Here is an 18312-nt window from a genome sequence, read left to right on the forward strand (position 1 = left end):
CTACTTTTAGTAAACAACAAATAAAATAAAATTGGGACGTGGCACACTATCTGCATGTATGGTATAAATAGTGAACATATAATGTTCGTTGACGGATTTCAACCGAAAATTTAATGAAAACACTGCTGGTGGATCTTGGGAGGCGTTTTCAAGGAAGACTGAAGATATAATAGTACTCAAGTAGCATGATAACATTTTCAAGTGAAATGGAATTTCATAATGAAAGTTCTTTTAAAGGAATAGCATCACGATTACAGAAAATTCTGAGGTCAAGGAGAAATGGATGATGCATGAACTATACGTAATGATCCACGAAAGAAGTAAACTAAAAATCAGTGTAAAGAGGACTATATATTGGAAACTAGGTAATGTTGAACATCCATCTGACAAGAAAACTAAAGTTATTGGAGTAAAGATACAACAAGGTTACAAAACAGAAGCAGCTTAAAACGGATAAAAATTTCTCTCTGGAGAACACTGAAATATGAGTAATGTTTTAAGGCAGCTGGATGACGGAATACAACAACGAGAAAACAGGCTGAGATGGAACTATTGGTTGGATGAGCTGTGTATCAGTGACACCAGGAACTTAATGACTGAATTCGTGAACATCGCGGCACAACATCTACTTCAATAAAGGTAACAGATAAGCTGATGCTTGCCATGGAGGCACAAATGGCAACCATCAAGTGCTTCTTAGGGTTAAACAATGCCATTGACACCATCTACCGAGACATTTTACTTCCCAAACTTAGCAGCAGTATTCTTAATCGACGAAATCTCCTTAAATTTCCTTTCCCCGAAACTCGTTATATCAGAAAACATCTATTTTGTATACCTATTAACTCCTCCTGTATCTGCCACTATCATTAATGTTATTAATATAGTAATAATAATAATAATAATAATATTTGTTACTATTATCACTATTAGTGGGAGCAGTTGCAGTAGTACAAGTGCTGCCAGTACTAACTTTATAGTTCATAATCAGTATAATTTACCCATATTGGCATGTCATTCTCTCAGATGCTTTTAATACTATTTGTCATGTTAAAATTGTTACTTCTTAGGTAAATATGATGTAAAAGATACGGTATGTGTTAACCCTGGTATCATTATAATATTTTCAAGTGAAATAGAATTTCATGATGGATGTTCTTTTAAGGAACTAGGCCTGATGGCCCTAATCAGATCAGTTCAAACAAATTAATAAATAAGGGAAATAGGACAAATACATAATGAAGATATGGGAGGTTTTCTACAAAGGGACGAAAGTGACGTAATACACTGGGATCTCATTTACAAATTCAAATGGCTCTGAGCACCATGGGACTTAACATTTGAGGTCCTCAGTCCCCTAGAACTTAGAACTACTTAAACATAACTAACCACACACATCCATGCCCGAGGCAGGATTCGAACCTGCGACCGTAGCGGTCGCGCGGTTCCAGACTGAAGCGCCTAGACCCGTTCGGCCAGACCGTCCGGCGATCTCATTTACAATTAGTACCTTTGGAATTGATCTAGGTAGCATGGGAAAACGTAGAGGATACGGTGCCCAAACTAATGTGCAACCTTTGTGGTGCTGGAGTGCTTCTGAACGATCTGAAGAACTTTGGCATAACTGTACCAAAGATAACAACATCAGACGAGATTTGACTAATGCAGCACTCTGAGTTGGTCATCACATACCTCAAACATTTCCCGGTTGTTGCCTGACAAAGACCAATGTTAATGTGGAGGGCATGATTATAACGGGCCAGTTAGGATTTAGAAGGGTGAACGAAATAGGACAATCAATTTCAGCCCTGGGATAGATAGAAAGTGCGTTTGAGAAACAATGCTAAAGCTAAGGTATCTATTTCTGTTTGTCAATTTTTGCAATTTATTTTCTCTAAATCAAAATAAAATGCACTAATTGGGCCATGAAGAAATCGTTGAATCGCTGGAGGCATCTCTACATAGTTACGTGAAAAAAATGTATGAGGCAGCATAAAAAAGCGCTTTTCTGGAAGTTTTATTGTGTAAAGTACTGTGATGTATTGAGAATAGTTGTGAATAATTTTAGGACATTCACGTCGTCTGAAATCGACAGTTCAGCTAGCAAAATGAAATGCTATTGTGTATTGTCTAAAGGGAGAAACGGAAACTAACCACAGAAAAAATTAGTATTTCTATTAAGGAGAATAATAAATGGCAGTCTATGTGACACAGGCTTAAAACTGTCTCTTTTAATGTGAATGAGGAAACTGGTTACAATAATTAAGACAATAAAGAAGAAACACATGACGAATCAAAAAACCACAAATTTAGTGAAACAAAATTTTCTCTTTAGTCCCGGAAATAAGGCACATGACTGAGTCTATCAAAATTAATATTGATTTAGTACTGAAAATTTTTAGAATACCCACTTAAAAGATTTTTTCTGAGACATGTGTAGCACATCTTTCGTCTAGGTTACATCAGAGATGACAAGTGATTCATTAAGTGGCACAACCAGCGAAGAGTTTCCTTCCTTTCAATGTTTTCGAAAACGATACTCAAAGTTTATTTCCAATCAGTGAAGTATTCTCAGGAGGGTAATAACACTAAATGAGATATTTACTTATTCATCCTCTGCATAGTGAATTCTTAAGTGATACTATGCCACCAGTTGCAATTTATGCAAGATATTTGAATCTATCAGTCCTAATATAGTTCGGAGGAAGAAGGTTTAGAGTTCTATGTGCTCTGTGCATTAGAGACGGGGCACTGATTCACCAGAAGAATGGCATGACAGGAAATCAGATCTCAGAGTTCTTGTAAGAAATCATCCCAGCGTTCTCTTTCACTGATTTAGGAGAAACGCAAGAAATCAGTATCATTGTGTTCGTCGGGATTTTAAACACCTCTCCAAAACAGAAATCTGTTAAACACTAAAGCACTTTCTAGTTTACGGAACAGCTGGAAACGGAAAGCACAGTCTTTTACCGGATGGTACAGGTGCTGTTAAACTGAGTGAAGTAGCATCAATACAACTGACAGACTGATACTTACTGTGAAAGTTTTAAACTGTCTTTGCTTAAATGGGCTTGCCTTAATCATTGAAAAGACGGCACACAGTTTCATACTGTAAACAGTATAATATCTGTCAATAAATATAGTATATTAACTGTTCAGGAATTTCTATAGCTAATAATAAATGTAATAAATAATATAGTAACGATCTTGATATTTCCTTTACAAAGGTTCGTTTGAGGAATCTTACTAAAGTTAAAGCAACTGCTGTGGTCTCGCTCTCTCTTTTTTCTTAATATTCGAAAATTTTTAAGGTTCAATTTGACCTGGTAATACTGAAGAAAGGACTGAACAAACAGCTATAACAGCAAGCTTTCTGGTACAAACATAAGAATTTGATGATAGTTGAATTTTCGGTTAAAAATTCACATTTCAGAAGTAATTCGAATGTATGTTACGTTTGTTGACTTACTAAGTTGGAATCAATGTGAGACAAATTCATAGGGGTGTTCGGATGTATCACGTTGTAAAATATTCTCAGTGTTTTACAGCACAGTGCAAAGGACACCAAGAAATACTTTATCGATAGTAAATGAAATATATTACAGCTGGACCTTTGCAAGTACTTTAAAGACAAGTGTCTTGAGGTACTTTAGAAGAAGTGTCGTAAGTCAAATTAAATGTCTCTACATTTGAGGGAATGTTTAAGGTGTAGTGGAATTGGCTGAAGTTAATTAGAAACAAATAAGCAGTATTATTTTTTTAACAGTAAATATATTCATCACATACATTTACATACTTAAGGGATGGATTCTTTGGGTCCGAAGAAGCAGGGAGGTGCTCTGAGATCAGATGATATCGTGGACTGGCAAACATGTGCATCAAGTAGCTTCGTGTGAGGATATTTATGATTACATTAGTATACATCATTACTTTACATTCTTGACAACACCTTCTTAGACTGATTTCTTACATATACATATATCGAATTCTGTATTTGTACAAAAATACATGACAGATACATACACACATACAATAACGACTCTAAACTCCATTGCTTCACAATGGAAGTAAACCCTGCATTCCTTGTTTTTAGTAGTTACAATCTCACGTTCTTTTATAAGAATATCACATCGCAGTACATAACAATTCTTCCATACATGTGTGTCACTGTAATTGGTTCCCGTTGTAGACTGACATACACACAAGACTAATAATACACTGCAGTAAAGAAACGTAATATGAAAGCAAAATTTCATGGGCTCAATTAAGAAATCTTGCTGATCACACTACATTCCCTTACCGATAGGATGTATGCAAACACCAAAGGCATGACAATATATGCAATATCACATAAATATGCGTAAATACAAATCTTAGGTAACGTCAACAACTTCAGCAATTGTTATTTACAAACCATGTAAATGTTAGAAAACAAATATAAATAGTTCTACAGTCTTGTTACATAAAAATTCGGACAACGATGATACATATGGCTATCACTGAGCTACATAACCTGAGGGATGTTCTGTGATATAATTCAAAATGATATCATATCCCAGTGTTCATCCAGTCTCCATACTTCTCGGTCGTCATCAAAATCGTCTTTGGCCTTCAGTTATGGCACATAAAATCTCAATCGATACATTTTTGTATCCAGACGGTGAAACATTGACTTGACTGTTAGGAAATCTAGTGATGGGTCCGTCGTGGAACATGAAAAATGCAGTTTCTAGAAGGCTGTAGCAACTATTTTAGCCATATGGATGATTCATTGTCACATATTCCTCATAATTATTATGTAGGCGTCGAAGAAGAACATCCTACAAAGAGTCCACAAAATCACTCGTCAGACACTTGGGAGGATGTCAGTAACTTACGTAGCTATATCACGTAACATATACGCACATATCAGATACTATTTACATTTCTTCGGAAGTCTGAGATGCATTTGTTATTTTGGTAAATTCAAAGACCCTATAATACTATGAGCTTTTCTTTTACATTTCCCAAAGAAAAACGTACAATAAAAGCTAGTGATAAGAATTACAAAACATTTATTCTACATGTTTCTCCTGTTAGATTATAATTTTTTTGGAACGTATCGCTGTACCACATAACACTGTATTTCTAATCTAAACAACGGGGTGCGAACAGAACGGGAAATCAGGCGTTCACAGTGTTACAGCATAAAAGTAATTGCTGTGGAGTGAGTTTCCAGGCCACCGTTATGAAGTATAAAGATAACGTGGCAACAATAGGTCGAGAAAACAAGTGGTCATTCATATGGTACCACCTTTCAAACTCGCATAACGCATTGGAAATTGCTGCAAAATCTGTGTTCGCAAGTGTCTCATTATGGTCGGTTACTGTGTCAGGTTTATCGAATTCCACCATCAGACAAAATTAATTGAGATATTGGAAAATTGTTGGCCGACCAGAATGAGATGAGAGTGATTAAAATAGTTACAAATGTGTACAAGTTGACAATGAAATTTTACTACTGACTGGAATTACTAGTTAACACGTATGTAGTATTTTCTAGATTTTATGAAGTACCATAGACAGAATCTTTCACAGATTGTTTTCTTGGTGAACGAAACGTAAAGCTATTGAATAATCTGAAAGTCAGATCCTTAAACACGCGATATGAAACACATATTCTCACAAAAACGTTGTCCACAGTCTTAAAGGCCATGGACGCAGAAACACAGAACCCTACTGTTATCAGATGTATCGGATATTGTAACCACATTGCGCAAGTGGCTGATATGAAAAACAGTCCATGTATATGTCTCCTCCTATTAATCTTGGGCTAATAACTATTAACAGCGTCTCTGTATGTTCTATGTAAAATCCAACCTTGTGTCAATCTGCACAGTTGACTTCTCATTTCAAAAACTGACAAACAATGATGAGATATGTTCTGCAGTAAAGAGTGACCTCTCTCATCGTCCACAGTGATTAATGCTTCCTTAAATTTCTTCGAAAGTCATTAGCAAACAACCAGAATCTGACGCATGATGAGGAAACAGATTATCACCACAAACGAAGATCAGATATAAGTGTAAACTGAAACGTAAAACACCGGTTGAAAGTACGTGCTCGAAGTCGTCTCAGAACCAGGTCACGAGGTTCTAGAATAGCACTGTAGTAACAGATTTCCCTGCGTACACAGAGATTCATCCTGACAGTACAAACCCACTAGCTGGGGGTTCCGCCCATTAACACTGCCTTGCTGCCGTCACATGGGATTGGAGGTTTAGGGAGGATGAGAAAGAGGGATAGTGAAAATTTAATTTTGGAGGCATCCTCTGATCTTGTTTTAGAAGAGAAATTCAAGTCCTGACCCAGCAAAGAGCATTTCACGGATCACTCCAGTACCCATTACAGAAGTGTCGGATTTGTTTGGAAATATTTACCTGAAACCTCGCTCGCAATGTGAACAATGAAATGGCATGCTGTCAACACGAAAGGCTAGCTGTCGACCAATATAATTTGTATTTCTGCTAAAGAATTGTCTAGAGATTACAGTGGGATGGCTCAGCTGTTCAAATACCCCTCCTTCAGGCAGCTGGGTGTCTTGAACAAATGAATGTGTTGGAGATGTTCTGGTCGAAAAACCAAGCTCACCATTCAGCGTTATTTCGCCTGATGGCATTTCCGAACAAGGTGACTCCAGCTTCAGTGTATTGTGGCTCATGTCACACTATTGCGCCGGAAATGAGAAAAGAGGTTGTAAAAGGACAGGGTCAGCAACGAGGGTCAGCAACGAGTGGGAAGTGATCCAGGGGACTAGTAGGACGAATGGGCTATTGAAACGAAAACCTTTTGTAGATGTAGCGGCAGAGGCGATTGCCCATTTGACGGTCAGTACACTAGCAGAGATGGTCGCATTACACCTGTGTTGGCTGCAGCAGACCATCCACCTTGGAGACCCCAGGCGTACTCTCACGGGCTTCGCTGCTGACGGTGATGTTGGAGCGTGACGTCATGGTGATGGCAGTGGTAGAGGTGTCAACCCTGCTGACGAGCGGTCCGCGTTCGCCAGTCTCCTCGTCCAGCAGCCCAGCAGCTCCGCTGCCATTGGCACTGGTGGCACCGCCGGCTGGGCCGCAACCACGGCCGCCCCCGAAGCCACCGCCGCCCCCGCCGCCTCCGCCGCCGCCTCCACCGCCGCCTCCGCGCGGCCGTTCCGATCCGGCCCCCTTGGCATGGTGCCGGCGCGGGAAGACACTGTTCTCGTTGTGCAACGTCGCGTTCACGTCCTTGCCGGCGGCGCAGGTGCAAGCCTTCAGGAAGCTCTTCTTGAAGTTGTCACTGAGGAATGCGTACAGAATGGGGTTCATGGCTGAATTGGAGTAGCTGAGGCAGCCCGCCAGGAGGAAGATAGTGATGGCGACGCGCGGCTGGCACTGGTTGGGCGGTGTGAAGATGAGCGCCACCTGCGTGATCCAATAGGGCAGCCAACAAAGCACGTACACCGTGATGACGGTCAGCACCAGCTTGGTGACCTTGCGGTGGGAGCGCTTCTTCTCCTTGCTCTTGTTCTTCGGCCCCACCGTTCGCAGTTTCCGGATGACGAGGAAGTAGAAGACGAAGATGAGCAGCAGCGGCACGGCGAAGCTCAGCACGAAGGAGTAGAGCGTGAAGGCGGTCTGCCCACTCAGGTTGCCGCTCTCGGGCCAGATGATGTTGCAGCTGTTGGGCTCCTGAGCGAGCGTCCGCGCGTACATGATGACCGGCACCATCAGCAGGGCGCTCGCGGTCCACGCCATCAGGGACACCACCTGCGAAAAAAAAATCGATAATTAGTAGACCACAATTTCTTGAGTATCTCCATAGCTGAGAAACCAGTGCGTCTGACTACAATGCAGAGGACCCAGGTTCAGTTTCCAGAAGTATCAAGGATGTGCACTCGATCTCGTTGGGCCAATGAAGGAGCTATTAAATTTATAAATAGGAGCCCCGAGGTTCCGAAATCTGACATTAGCTGGAAGAGAAGTGTACTGGGCACATGCTCCTCTATACTGCCTACAAATAATACCATTTGTGGAAGACGGTGAAGTGGCAGTTCACCATCGCACAATTTTACGGAGTTTCATTTTATTTTATTTGCTAATTTATAATGAAACATCATATAAAGCTCACATAACAACTGGCAGTAATGTATTGATGTTAACGGAATTTCCTGGCAGATTAAAACTGTGTGGCAGACTGACACTCACAGTCGCTTAATAAGTCACAATCTATTGATATTGATCACATATCTCAGCAAATTAAAACTGTGTGCCGAATCCGGACTCGAACCAGGAATGTTCCTTCTGCAGGAAACGAGCTTAGCGACTGGTTTATCCACACACTTTCTTTCGGCTTTAATTCCTACAGGACGTCTCTCCAACATTTCGGACTTCCGGTGTCTTTGATGTTTCGTGATAACTGAAACTGATAGCAATGATAAAGATTTTTCACAGCATCAGGCAATATGAATTTCGATAAATATGTATAAACTGTAGTGCGCCGCCTACCGCTAATCAAATTAAAAAAACGAAATAACTAAACAGGAAAGGAGACATTAGGTACAGCGAAAGCAGAACCGAACTTACCATGGGTAAACCAGGAGATAATCGTGCTTATGGATGAAAGAAGAAAATTTAATTATCTTAAAAAAGAGGTAGGAAAGAAGCAATACATATTGTTTTGGGATTATATCAACAGAAATTGCAGAACAGGGTAATTCAGGTAGATGAAAAAAACATGATATGATTGCAGGAAAAATTTGAAGCGGGGCACAGGAATACTAAATGCAACGTTGAGAACTGTTCCGAAGTGTAACAAAAGAAATAGAGGAAGATGATGTTCAAGAAGCAGCTGATCCAATAACGCGGTCAGAGTCTGACAAAGCGCTGAATGATCTGAGCTCAAACAAGTTAGGACAAGTCGGTGATAACCTATGAAGAAACTAATATATGCGAGAGTTGTAGAAGCAAGCAGCATATTTGAAAAAAAAAAGATCAAATGTGTGTGAAGTCCTAAGAGACCAAACTGCCGAGGGACCAACCTGCACTAGACTTATTCACTACTTAAACTTATTCTAAGAACAACACACACATCCATGCCCGAGGGAGGACTCGAACCTCCGGCGGAATCCGTGACATGGCATCTTTGAAATTTGAAAATCCAAGACACGTGTGCTTTACCATCAGATTTCCAGGAAAGCTTTGCCATCAAATAACCAAAGCAGGCAAGATAAATGTGTAAATATCGGACGGTTAGTCTGATAAGTATTTTCTTTCTGAGGAAGGAGACGATGAACACAGATCAATTCTAGTACATCACGGAAGCAGATCAGACGCATTCGCTTTCCGGTTGGTCGTTATCTGATGTATAGAAGCTTTAAACAACCATTACATGCAAGTCTACAGATATGACAGCATATGTAATATTAATATGAGAAAAAAAAGGTATGAAATAAATCAAAAGTAAGTATCAGACTGTCTTCAAACTCTTGTAAATTATATTAATCAAGATATAAGTTTTCCATTCCAAAACCTCACTCTTCATCGAAGTTAACTGTTTATAAGTTCCTAAGCTCCGAAGTAGAGAGAGAAGCTACATGGTCAAAGAAATCTTTTACTGAGACTGAATTAAAAGAAATTTACTACGAAAAACAGCGTTGTTCATAAGTACCTCCGGGACGGACTACAGAAAATGATTGTGTGAAACGTACAAGGCATATAGAAAACGATACATACCAGCTGATAGAGCATTTCTCCATGTCTCGATTCGTAATAACAGTACGCGCTACGGCGTAGTTGCACTAGATGACAGGCGTGTCAGAACATGCAGACAAATTATCTACTCTGTACTGTCGCATCGAATTATTTGGCGCCTGCAGGCAGGCAATCCAATGAACAGGTTTCCAAAGCAAGCCGTCGTTGCGGCTTGTCCGACAGCAGTAGCGGCGACTTCAGTGTATTTATTAACGTCTGCCACGGCACTAGCGATGCACTTATTGAGGACCTCTAATGTGAATTAAAAAGGTGCTCTATCGACTGATATGTGTATATTTTATGTACGTCTAGCAGTTTTCTCACAATCGCCTTCTGAGACCACGGAGGTACCAAAATCAGCATAAGTAAAATGTTGTGAGATGAAACAAGAGAAGTTTATGCTAAGAAGTATGTGATGCAGGGTTGCGGCTTGTTACCACTGTTCAACGTGTGCGCAGAAGAACCAAGTAAGGAAATGAAGAATATTTTAGAGGAGGGATGAAGAGTAAGGGGAATATATGGCAAGGTTTTCAGAAGACATTGTCCTTCTGGCTAGGTGTAAAGAAGACGTAGAAGATCTGTTTAAGGGAATGGACAGCACACTTAGTCCTTAATTTGGATTAAGGATAAACAAAGGAAATACGTAGATGATAAGGAGTTGTAGAATGGAGAACAACGACTTGTTCAACATCAGAATTGAGAACGACACAGTAGCGGAATATGAGAAATAATACTACTGTCTAGGGAGCAAGATTACCCAGGATAAATGAAGCAAGGAATATATCAGGAGTAACTGGTACCAGTGAACAAAGACATCTGCAATAAAAGAGCCCTACTGCTGTCAGATATTGACTTGGATACGAGAAGGAAGCTTCTATTATTTATTGTTCTCGTGTTAGAAACACACAGATGCACACAGCTAGCAAAAATTACATTTTATAAATTTTGACAAGAACTTGGCTTCTTCTTGTGCAATCTCCGAGGCTGATATAAGTCATCTTCCATGCAGAAGTTTGGACACAATCGACACTGAAGCATATGTTTAACTGTTTGATCTTCTCCACAGTCGCACTTAACACTGCCTTCTTTGTCTTAGTCCATCTTGCCCTATGAACCCTGGATATGCCAACTCCTGATCTCAAAAGACTTCCATGTCATCCATCCCTTGTCATAATCGGTTGCTAGACTTTCAGATACAATTTCCAGCCGGAGGGAAGGGGGTCCTTAACTTTATGCAGTTGTAACCTGGCTATTTTATCTGTGACAGGGGGTACATCTGACGTTCTGAGAAAGCTCTTTCCGGAGATCAATTTTAGCACGTGTATTCCACGACCATGTAATGGATGAGGTACTGCCTGCTCAATTTTCTTCCTTTCCTAGTCTCCTACTATTTCTCTTCGAACATAACGTGGAACTGTTCCCCCCAGGTGGTGAAGCCAAACGGTTGGAATAGATTTTAACCAGCCTGTTGTAAGTCTGGATGCGCCGTTGAAGGCTACATCCAACTGTAGCCGTTGAGGGCTACATCCAGCTGTTTGGCTTGACTTGAATTGTACCAAACAAGAAACAGGTACCCTGTAACAGAATAACACAGCGGCATTGCAGAAGCTCGATTTGTTTTGGTTTGGCTACCCCACTGTGAACAGGCCTGTTTTCTAAGGAGATGTTTCTGACGGAACCTTTCAACTTGGTGTTCATTCAATGTTTCTTGTGTGAAAGAGATCTGCCGAGTGTCGTTCTTAGGTATTTTGGAATATCACATTGTTTTAATTTAACCTATGAAGATGGAAAGTCGTCAAAAATAATAAGCGGCAGAGCGCTGGCGCGTATAGTGCAAGGGACGAAACGTTTATTTGGAGACGAAGAGACTTGCACGAGATACAGTAGTGTTGGAGAGCTACATCAAACGACTCTTCGAACTGAATACCACAATAACAAAATGGTGGAATTTTATTCTTTTGGCACCTAGTACGCCTGATTGTGATGATCAAAGATACGGTTTTCCAAGTCCAAAAAAAAGCTGAAAGCACGATATGACCGAGTACAGGCAGAGAATGTGCTACTGAAGAAGCATATCAAGCAACTTACTGTACGACAGATAACAGTACAGTCAGAAACTTGAGTTGCTGGTTTGAAAAAATGCTATGCAATTTAGCTTCTGATATGTTAAATACTGAAAATGTAACGTATTTGTTGAAGCTTTTGGAACTAACATAACATAATATTTACAGCAGTTAAGAAAATTTGCTGCGACCCAACATTTTTATTCTGCCAAGCCATATAGCTACTTTCGATAGTTTGTGGAAATTATCTAGCTCAAGAACACATCACTGTAATTACTGCGAAGTTCCTAATTTGTAAACAGAAATCACCCTTTATAGTAACTGAACTCTAGGAAGAAAGACATTGTATAAAATTTATAGGGCAAAACTGCTCCTGAAGCTTTATGTTATCTACAGTATGACTCGTCTACGTAAATCTAAATCTTTTAAAAAAATGGTTCAAATGTCTCAGAGCACTATGGGACTTAACATCTGAGGGCATCAGTCCCTTAGAACTTAGAACTACTTAAACCTAACTAACCTAAGGACATCACACACATCCAAGCCCGAGGCAGGATTTGAACCTGCGACCGTAGCGTTCGCGTGGTTCCAGACTGAAGCGCCTAGAACCGCTCGGCCACACCGGCTGGCCCTACATTTTTTAAACAGAGAGGTAAAGTATTAAGACGAATGTATACCTAGTTCGTTTTATTTAAGGGTCCATGAAACCACTGCAAAATAGGTGTCAATGAGCTTACTACAGGAATGAAATGCCAATGAAAACACTGTAAAAAGGAAATTTCAGTAAAATATCATGAAAATGAAGTGTCTGTTAATTACAGGGTGTACATAAAGTGAGGGAATACTTTCAATTATTTATTGCACAAGAACCAAACGTTGTACAGATACCATACATATGTCATTTTGAAGAGCAAGCCTGAAAGTTTTTTTTCATGTATACCGCCACAGCGTAGTTTGGTAATTTGCCGATAGTCAGCGCTAGTCGCAAACATGGCGACCATGCAAAATAAGGTGACAGCTGTTTCATGAAATGACCTCCCCGATCACCAGATCTCTCTCCGTGTGACTTTTTTCTGTGGGAACACATTACAGATATGGTGTATGTACCTCGTCTACCAAGTGATGTAACAGAACTCCGGGAGAGAATACGGGAATCGACTGCCACAGTCGACGATGCCATGCTGAGACAGGTATGGCACAAATTCGATTACCGTATAGACGTCTGCCGGGTCACTCATGCTGCACATATCGAACGTTTGTAAAAATAAACTTTCAGAATTCTCATCAAAATGCAATGTGTATGACATCTGTACCATGTTTAGTTCTTGTAAAATAAATAATTTAATATGTTTCCGGACTTTATGTACACCCTGTACATTATTTTTTATAAATTATTATTATTATTGAATTACTTCTGTTAACTGTTTGTAATACATTTTAATAGTATTCTCGCCTATAGTACATTGGCATATGAAACTGTGAGTATCCTTAAAATACAGAATTTCTGCGCCAGTCACGTTTCTGTTAGTTCACCACAAAGCATTTTGAAGCTTACTCCATAGACTTCAGGTGGTACCTGCTCAAAATGGATTGATTTATATTCAGTTTGCGAGCAACAAGACGTTATGAGCGGACGAACATGTTTTGATTCTCGCTGAGATCGAATGTTCAGCCGGTGGTTCGCATCTTCCCAACGCGATATATTCGACGCCGCTGTTCAATGTCTTCATCACTCGTCCCTCGAGACATGTTGGGAAGACGTGAACCATCGGCAGAATGCCCGTTCACAACGAAATGTCAGCGAATCGCCGGGAAAGTGTAAGAGACTTGATTCGTCTTGTATTTTTATACACATCGAAAAATTTGTCCATAATTCGATTAAAACTTTCCTTGTTGCTGCCAGTATACACAGAAATCCCCGCTATAAGCAGTTTTTTTTTAGAAGATATTTGAAATTAATCAAAGGCAATTTCCACGGGATAGACATAGCAGATGACGCCCTTGACTACCGATAGAATAACGGACGGGAATTCAGTTTGCTTCAAACTAGCGAATGTGCTGCTGCCAGCCTACCTGTTCTCCAGGTTTTAAAATCACAATAAAGAAAAAAAAAACTAGCGAAGGTATAGGCCACTCTATGAAATTTAAACTCGATGACGTCAACACATGGATCATATAGTATATCTCTTTGGTTGTATTGCATTGTATTGCATGGAACCGGGGACCTGGAAACGACGGAGAGGCTCCGTCCCCGCCGCAGCCGCAGTGGTCCACAACCCCACGACGACTACCGCAGTCCACTTCACCCCTCCGCCGCCCCACACCGAACCCAAGGTTATTGTGCGGTTCGGCCCCCGGTGGACCCCCAGAGTACGTCTCAGAAAAATGTTCAAATGTGTGTGAAATCTTATGGGACTAAGCTTACACACTACTTAACCTAAATTATCCTAAGGAGAAACACACACACCCATGCCCGAGGGAGGACTCGAACCTCCGCCGGGAGGAACGTCTCATACCAGACGAGTGTAACCCCAATGTTTGCGTGGTAGAGTAATGGTGGTAAACGCGTACGTGGAGAACTTGTGTATGCGCAGCAATCGCCGACATAGTGTAACTGAGGCGGCATAAGAGGCTCCAGCCCGCATTCGCCGAGGCAGTTGGAAAACCGCCTAAAAACCATCCTCAGACTGGCCGACTCACCGGACCTCGACACAAATCCACCGAGAGGATTCGTGCCGGGGACCAGGCGACCCTTCCTGCACGGAAAGCCGTGCTTTGGACCGCACGGCCAACCGGGGGGGGGGGGCTATCTCTTTGGTTACTAGAGATAATGTTAGAGTCAGATGAAGTCTCTGTCTCCTTGTCGAGTAGACGTGGTCTGTCCAGTCCTGTAAGACAAAAAGGCCGTAGACTTTGGTGCCACCTCAATATTATCATCACTCATCCGGTGCACAGTTGGTTGATAGAGCAACGCACGTCTGATCGGTCTTTCACTGTAACCATTCTGACGAAAGGCGAACTCAGGATGGGCTAACTCAGCTGACAAACTCTCAGGGCCCGAGACGACGTGGGTCCTCCGAACTAAGGTACGAAGTATCCCTTCACAGCCGGCCGGTGTGGCCGTGCGGTTCTAGGCGCTTCGGTCTGGAACCGCGCGACCGCTACTGTCGCAGGTTCGAATCCTGCCTCGGGCATGGATGTGTGTGATGTCCTTAGGTTAGTTAGGTTTAAGTAGTTCTAAATTCTAGGGGACTGATGACGTCAGAAGTTAAGTTCCATAGTGCTCAAAGCCATTTGAACCATTTTTTAAGCCCTTCACACTGAGCCAGACGATGACAACTATCAAGCGTGTAGGATACAAGTTGTGTGAATAGACTTCCTATAAACGGCATGTCCCAGCATACGATCCGCCTTCCACTTGATCAACACATCAAGGAAGGGAAAACAGCCATCATTTTCCACCTTCAGTGTGAAAAAAAAAAAAAACCTTTGGATGGATTGAATTCAGGTGTTCTAAAACATCGTTCCAATTGTAACTGCCACGAGGCCAAAAAACGAAAGTACCGTCTTCATATCTCGAAAAACACGCAGGTTTCAAAGTCACGCCAAGGAACTTCGAATTCTTCCATAAACAAGTTGATAATAACAGATGACAACGGACTTCCCATCATAACTCCATTTGCTCGTAGTACCGTTCACTGAATAAAAAGTACGTGTAAGTCAACACATGTCGAGATACGTTCGTCACTGCAGCACCAGACCTAACCTCAGTGAACCTTAAAGAATCAGACAGAGAAGTGCAAGTGAAGGAGACACCACATCAAAACTCACTATTTGGAGAATATCAAAGTCATTCAACGCATTCCGTGTAATCGACGAAGAAATCCGCCGAGTTCATGTGATGCTCACACCGACCTACCATAGGGCTCAACAGAATAGTAAGGTGTTTTGCTACACAATCTGTCGGGGGACCAATGTTACTCACAATCGGCCTAAGAGGAAGTTCTTCCTTGTGGACCTTCGGAAGATCATATAGCCAAGGGGCAAGAGCACAATATGAATTAAGAATCTTAACAGTCTACTGCGACAAAAAACTTTTCTTTAGGAGGCTGTTAGTCTTTCTCTCAACACTTTTTGTGGGTGCAATTATGTTATATGATGACATGGTCGGAGACCGTGGCTGTTATTTGAAGACAAATGTTGATGGTGTTCAGACAGCAACGAGCCACAAATTTATTTTCAGTTCCTTTATTAAAAAGGTGCCGCTACCGGTTTCGAATCATTACGATTAATCTTCAGACGGTTTTCATGCTTTCATTACAGGTGGTGCGATTTTTTACAGATTAATTGTAAAATGTCGGTTTGTAGTGTTTGTTTTCATAGTCCAACAGATGTGAATACATTCCCACTGGATTCTTATTTTTGCACGCGTAAGATTTTCTCACTGAACACTTTAGATTTGTCACAGAATAGATTTCTAACACGCACCCCATGTTTTGATACATACAAAGTGCTTAAAAACTTATTGTGAGAGTCGTAAGCATGCCTCTGAAGGGATCGCACGTATTTTGGAGCGAACAATGTAATTTCAGCTTTGTTAACGTGGAAAATCAGAAGACCGCATGACATACTAAAATATGACAAAATATATTTAATTAAAAACAAAAATTTTGCAACAACAATCTTCAAACGCGAGAATTTCAGCTTCAAGAATCAGCCCCCAAGACACGAAGAACCAGAGCCATCTCAACATGACAAGCTAAGTAAACTAGAAAGTTTATTGCAATCTCTGCTCGTCTCAAATCTTCATAAAAGACTAATGTGGACAATACATGGAATTAAGAAGGAGGGGGGGGGGGAAGATTACAAAGTGCATTTCATGACCGTGTAATGGATCAGGTACCCCCTACTCCATTTTCTTCTTTTTCTTGTTCGCAGCTATTTCTCTTCGAACATAAGGTGGAGTTGTTCCTACCAGGTAGTAAAGGCACATGGTTGGAGTAGATATTAAACAACCTGTTATAAGTATGCGTGTGTCGTTGAGGGCTACATTCACCTCACCTCTTTGGCGTGACGTGAATTACACCAGACAGGATAGGTTAATTCTGGAGCGGAAAACACAGTAAACTGCAGAAATTCGAATTGTTTCGGCTTGTCTATCCTACAGTGAACCGGACAGTTTTCTTAGGACATTGTTTCTGATGGAAACTTTCAACTTGGTGTTCATGCACGTTCCTAGGTATTTTGGAAAATCACATTGATCTGATTCAACCCCTGACCAGACTACCTTTATTTTTCGAGTGGCTTCTCTGTTTCTGAAACGGAAACCACACACTTGTGTCTTAGATGGATTTGATTTACTGTTTGCACCATAGTATCTTGACAGTCCTTCAAGAGCATTAGTGACTGTGTTTTCCACTGATTCATACCTCAGTGCTCTATGTGGGAAGAGCGAGATTGTCAGTACAGAAGAAACTCCGAGTATTGGGGGCCATGGGTTGCTCTTTTGTATATACACTACTGGCCATTAAAATTGCTACACCAAGAAGAAATGCAGATGATAAACGGGTATTCATTGGGCAAATATATTATACTAGAACTGACATGCGATTACATTTTCACGCAATTTGGGTGCATAGATCCTGAGAAATCAGTACCCAGAACAATCACCTTCGGCCGTAATAACGGCCTTGTTACGCCTGGGCATTGATTCAAACAGAACTTAGATGGCGTGTACAGGTACAACTGCCCATGCAACACGATACCACAGTTCATCAAGAGTAGTGACTGGCGTATTGATACGAGCCAGTTGCTCGGCCACCATTGGCCAGACGTTTTCAGTTGGTGAGAGATCTGGAAAATGTGCTGGCCAGGGCAGCAGTCGAGCATTTTCTGTACCCAGAAAGGCCCGTACAGGGCCTGCAACATGCGGTCGTGCATTATCCTACTGAAATGTAGGGTTTTGCAGGGATCGAATGAAGGGTAGAGCCACGGGTCGTAACACATCTGAAATGTATCGTCCACTGTTCGAAGGGCCGTCATTGTGAACAAGAGGTGACCGAGACGTGTAACCAATGGCACCCATATGTGCGTTCACCGCGATGTCGAAAAACACGGATGCGACCATCATGAGGCTGTAAACAGAACCTGGATTCGTCCGAAAAAATGACGTTTTGCCATTCGTGCACCCAGGTTCGTTGTTGAGTACACCATCACAGGCGCTACTGTCTGTGATGCAGCGTCAAGGGTAAGCGCAGCCATGGTCACCGAGCTGATAGTCCATGCTGCTGCAAACGTCGTCGAACTGTTCGTGCAGATGGTTGTTGTCTTGCAAACGTCCCCATCTGTTGACTCAGGGATCGATACGTGACTGCACGATCCGTTACAGCCATGCGGATAAGATGCCTGTCATCTCGACTGCTAGTGATACAAGGCCGTTGGGATCCAGCACGGCGTTCCGTATTACCCTCCAGAACCCA

At 41.4% G+C, this 18312-nt stretch overlaps 1 protein-coding gene across 1 annotated transcript in view; it reads right to left on the reverse strand.

The window, feature by feature from the left end:
- Positions 1-3785: 3785 nt before the first annotated feature.
- Positions 3786-18312, reverse strand: part of LOC124549726 (somatostatin receptor type 2-like) — a 299967-nt gene continuing 285440 nt past the window's right edge. Inside the window, exons 4-5 of the mRNA XM_047125263.1 lie at positions 7166-7787; positions 3786-7105 (exon numbers count right to left, since the gene is read on the reverse strand). Coding sequence (XP_046981219.1) covers positions 6894-7105; positions 7166-7787 — 834 coding nt within the window. The 3' untranslated portion in view covers positions 3786-6893. The remainder of the gene's footprint in view (positions 7106-7165; positions 7788-18312) is intronic.

Source organism: Schistocerca americana, chromosome 1, assembly GCF_021461395.2.
Source record: "Schistocerca americana isolate TAMUIC-IGC-003095 chromosome 1, iqSchAmer2.1, whole genome shotgun sequence".
NCBI lineage: Eukaryota > Metazoa > Arthropoda > Insecta > Orthoptera > Acrididae > Schistocerca > Schistocerca americana.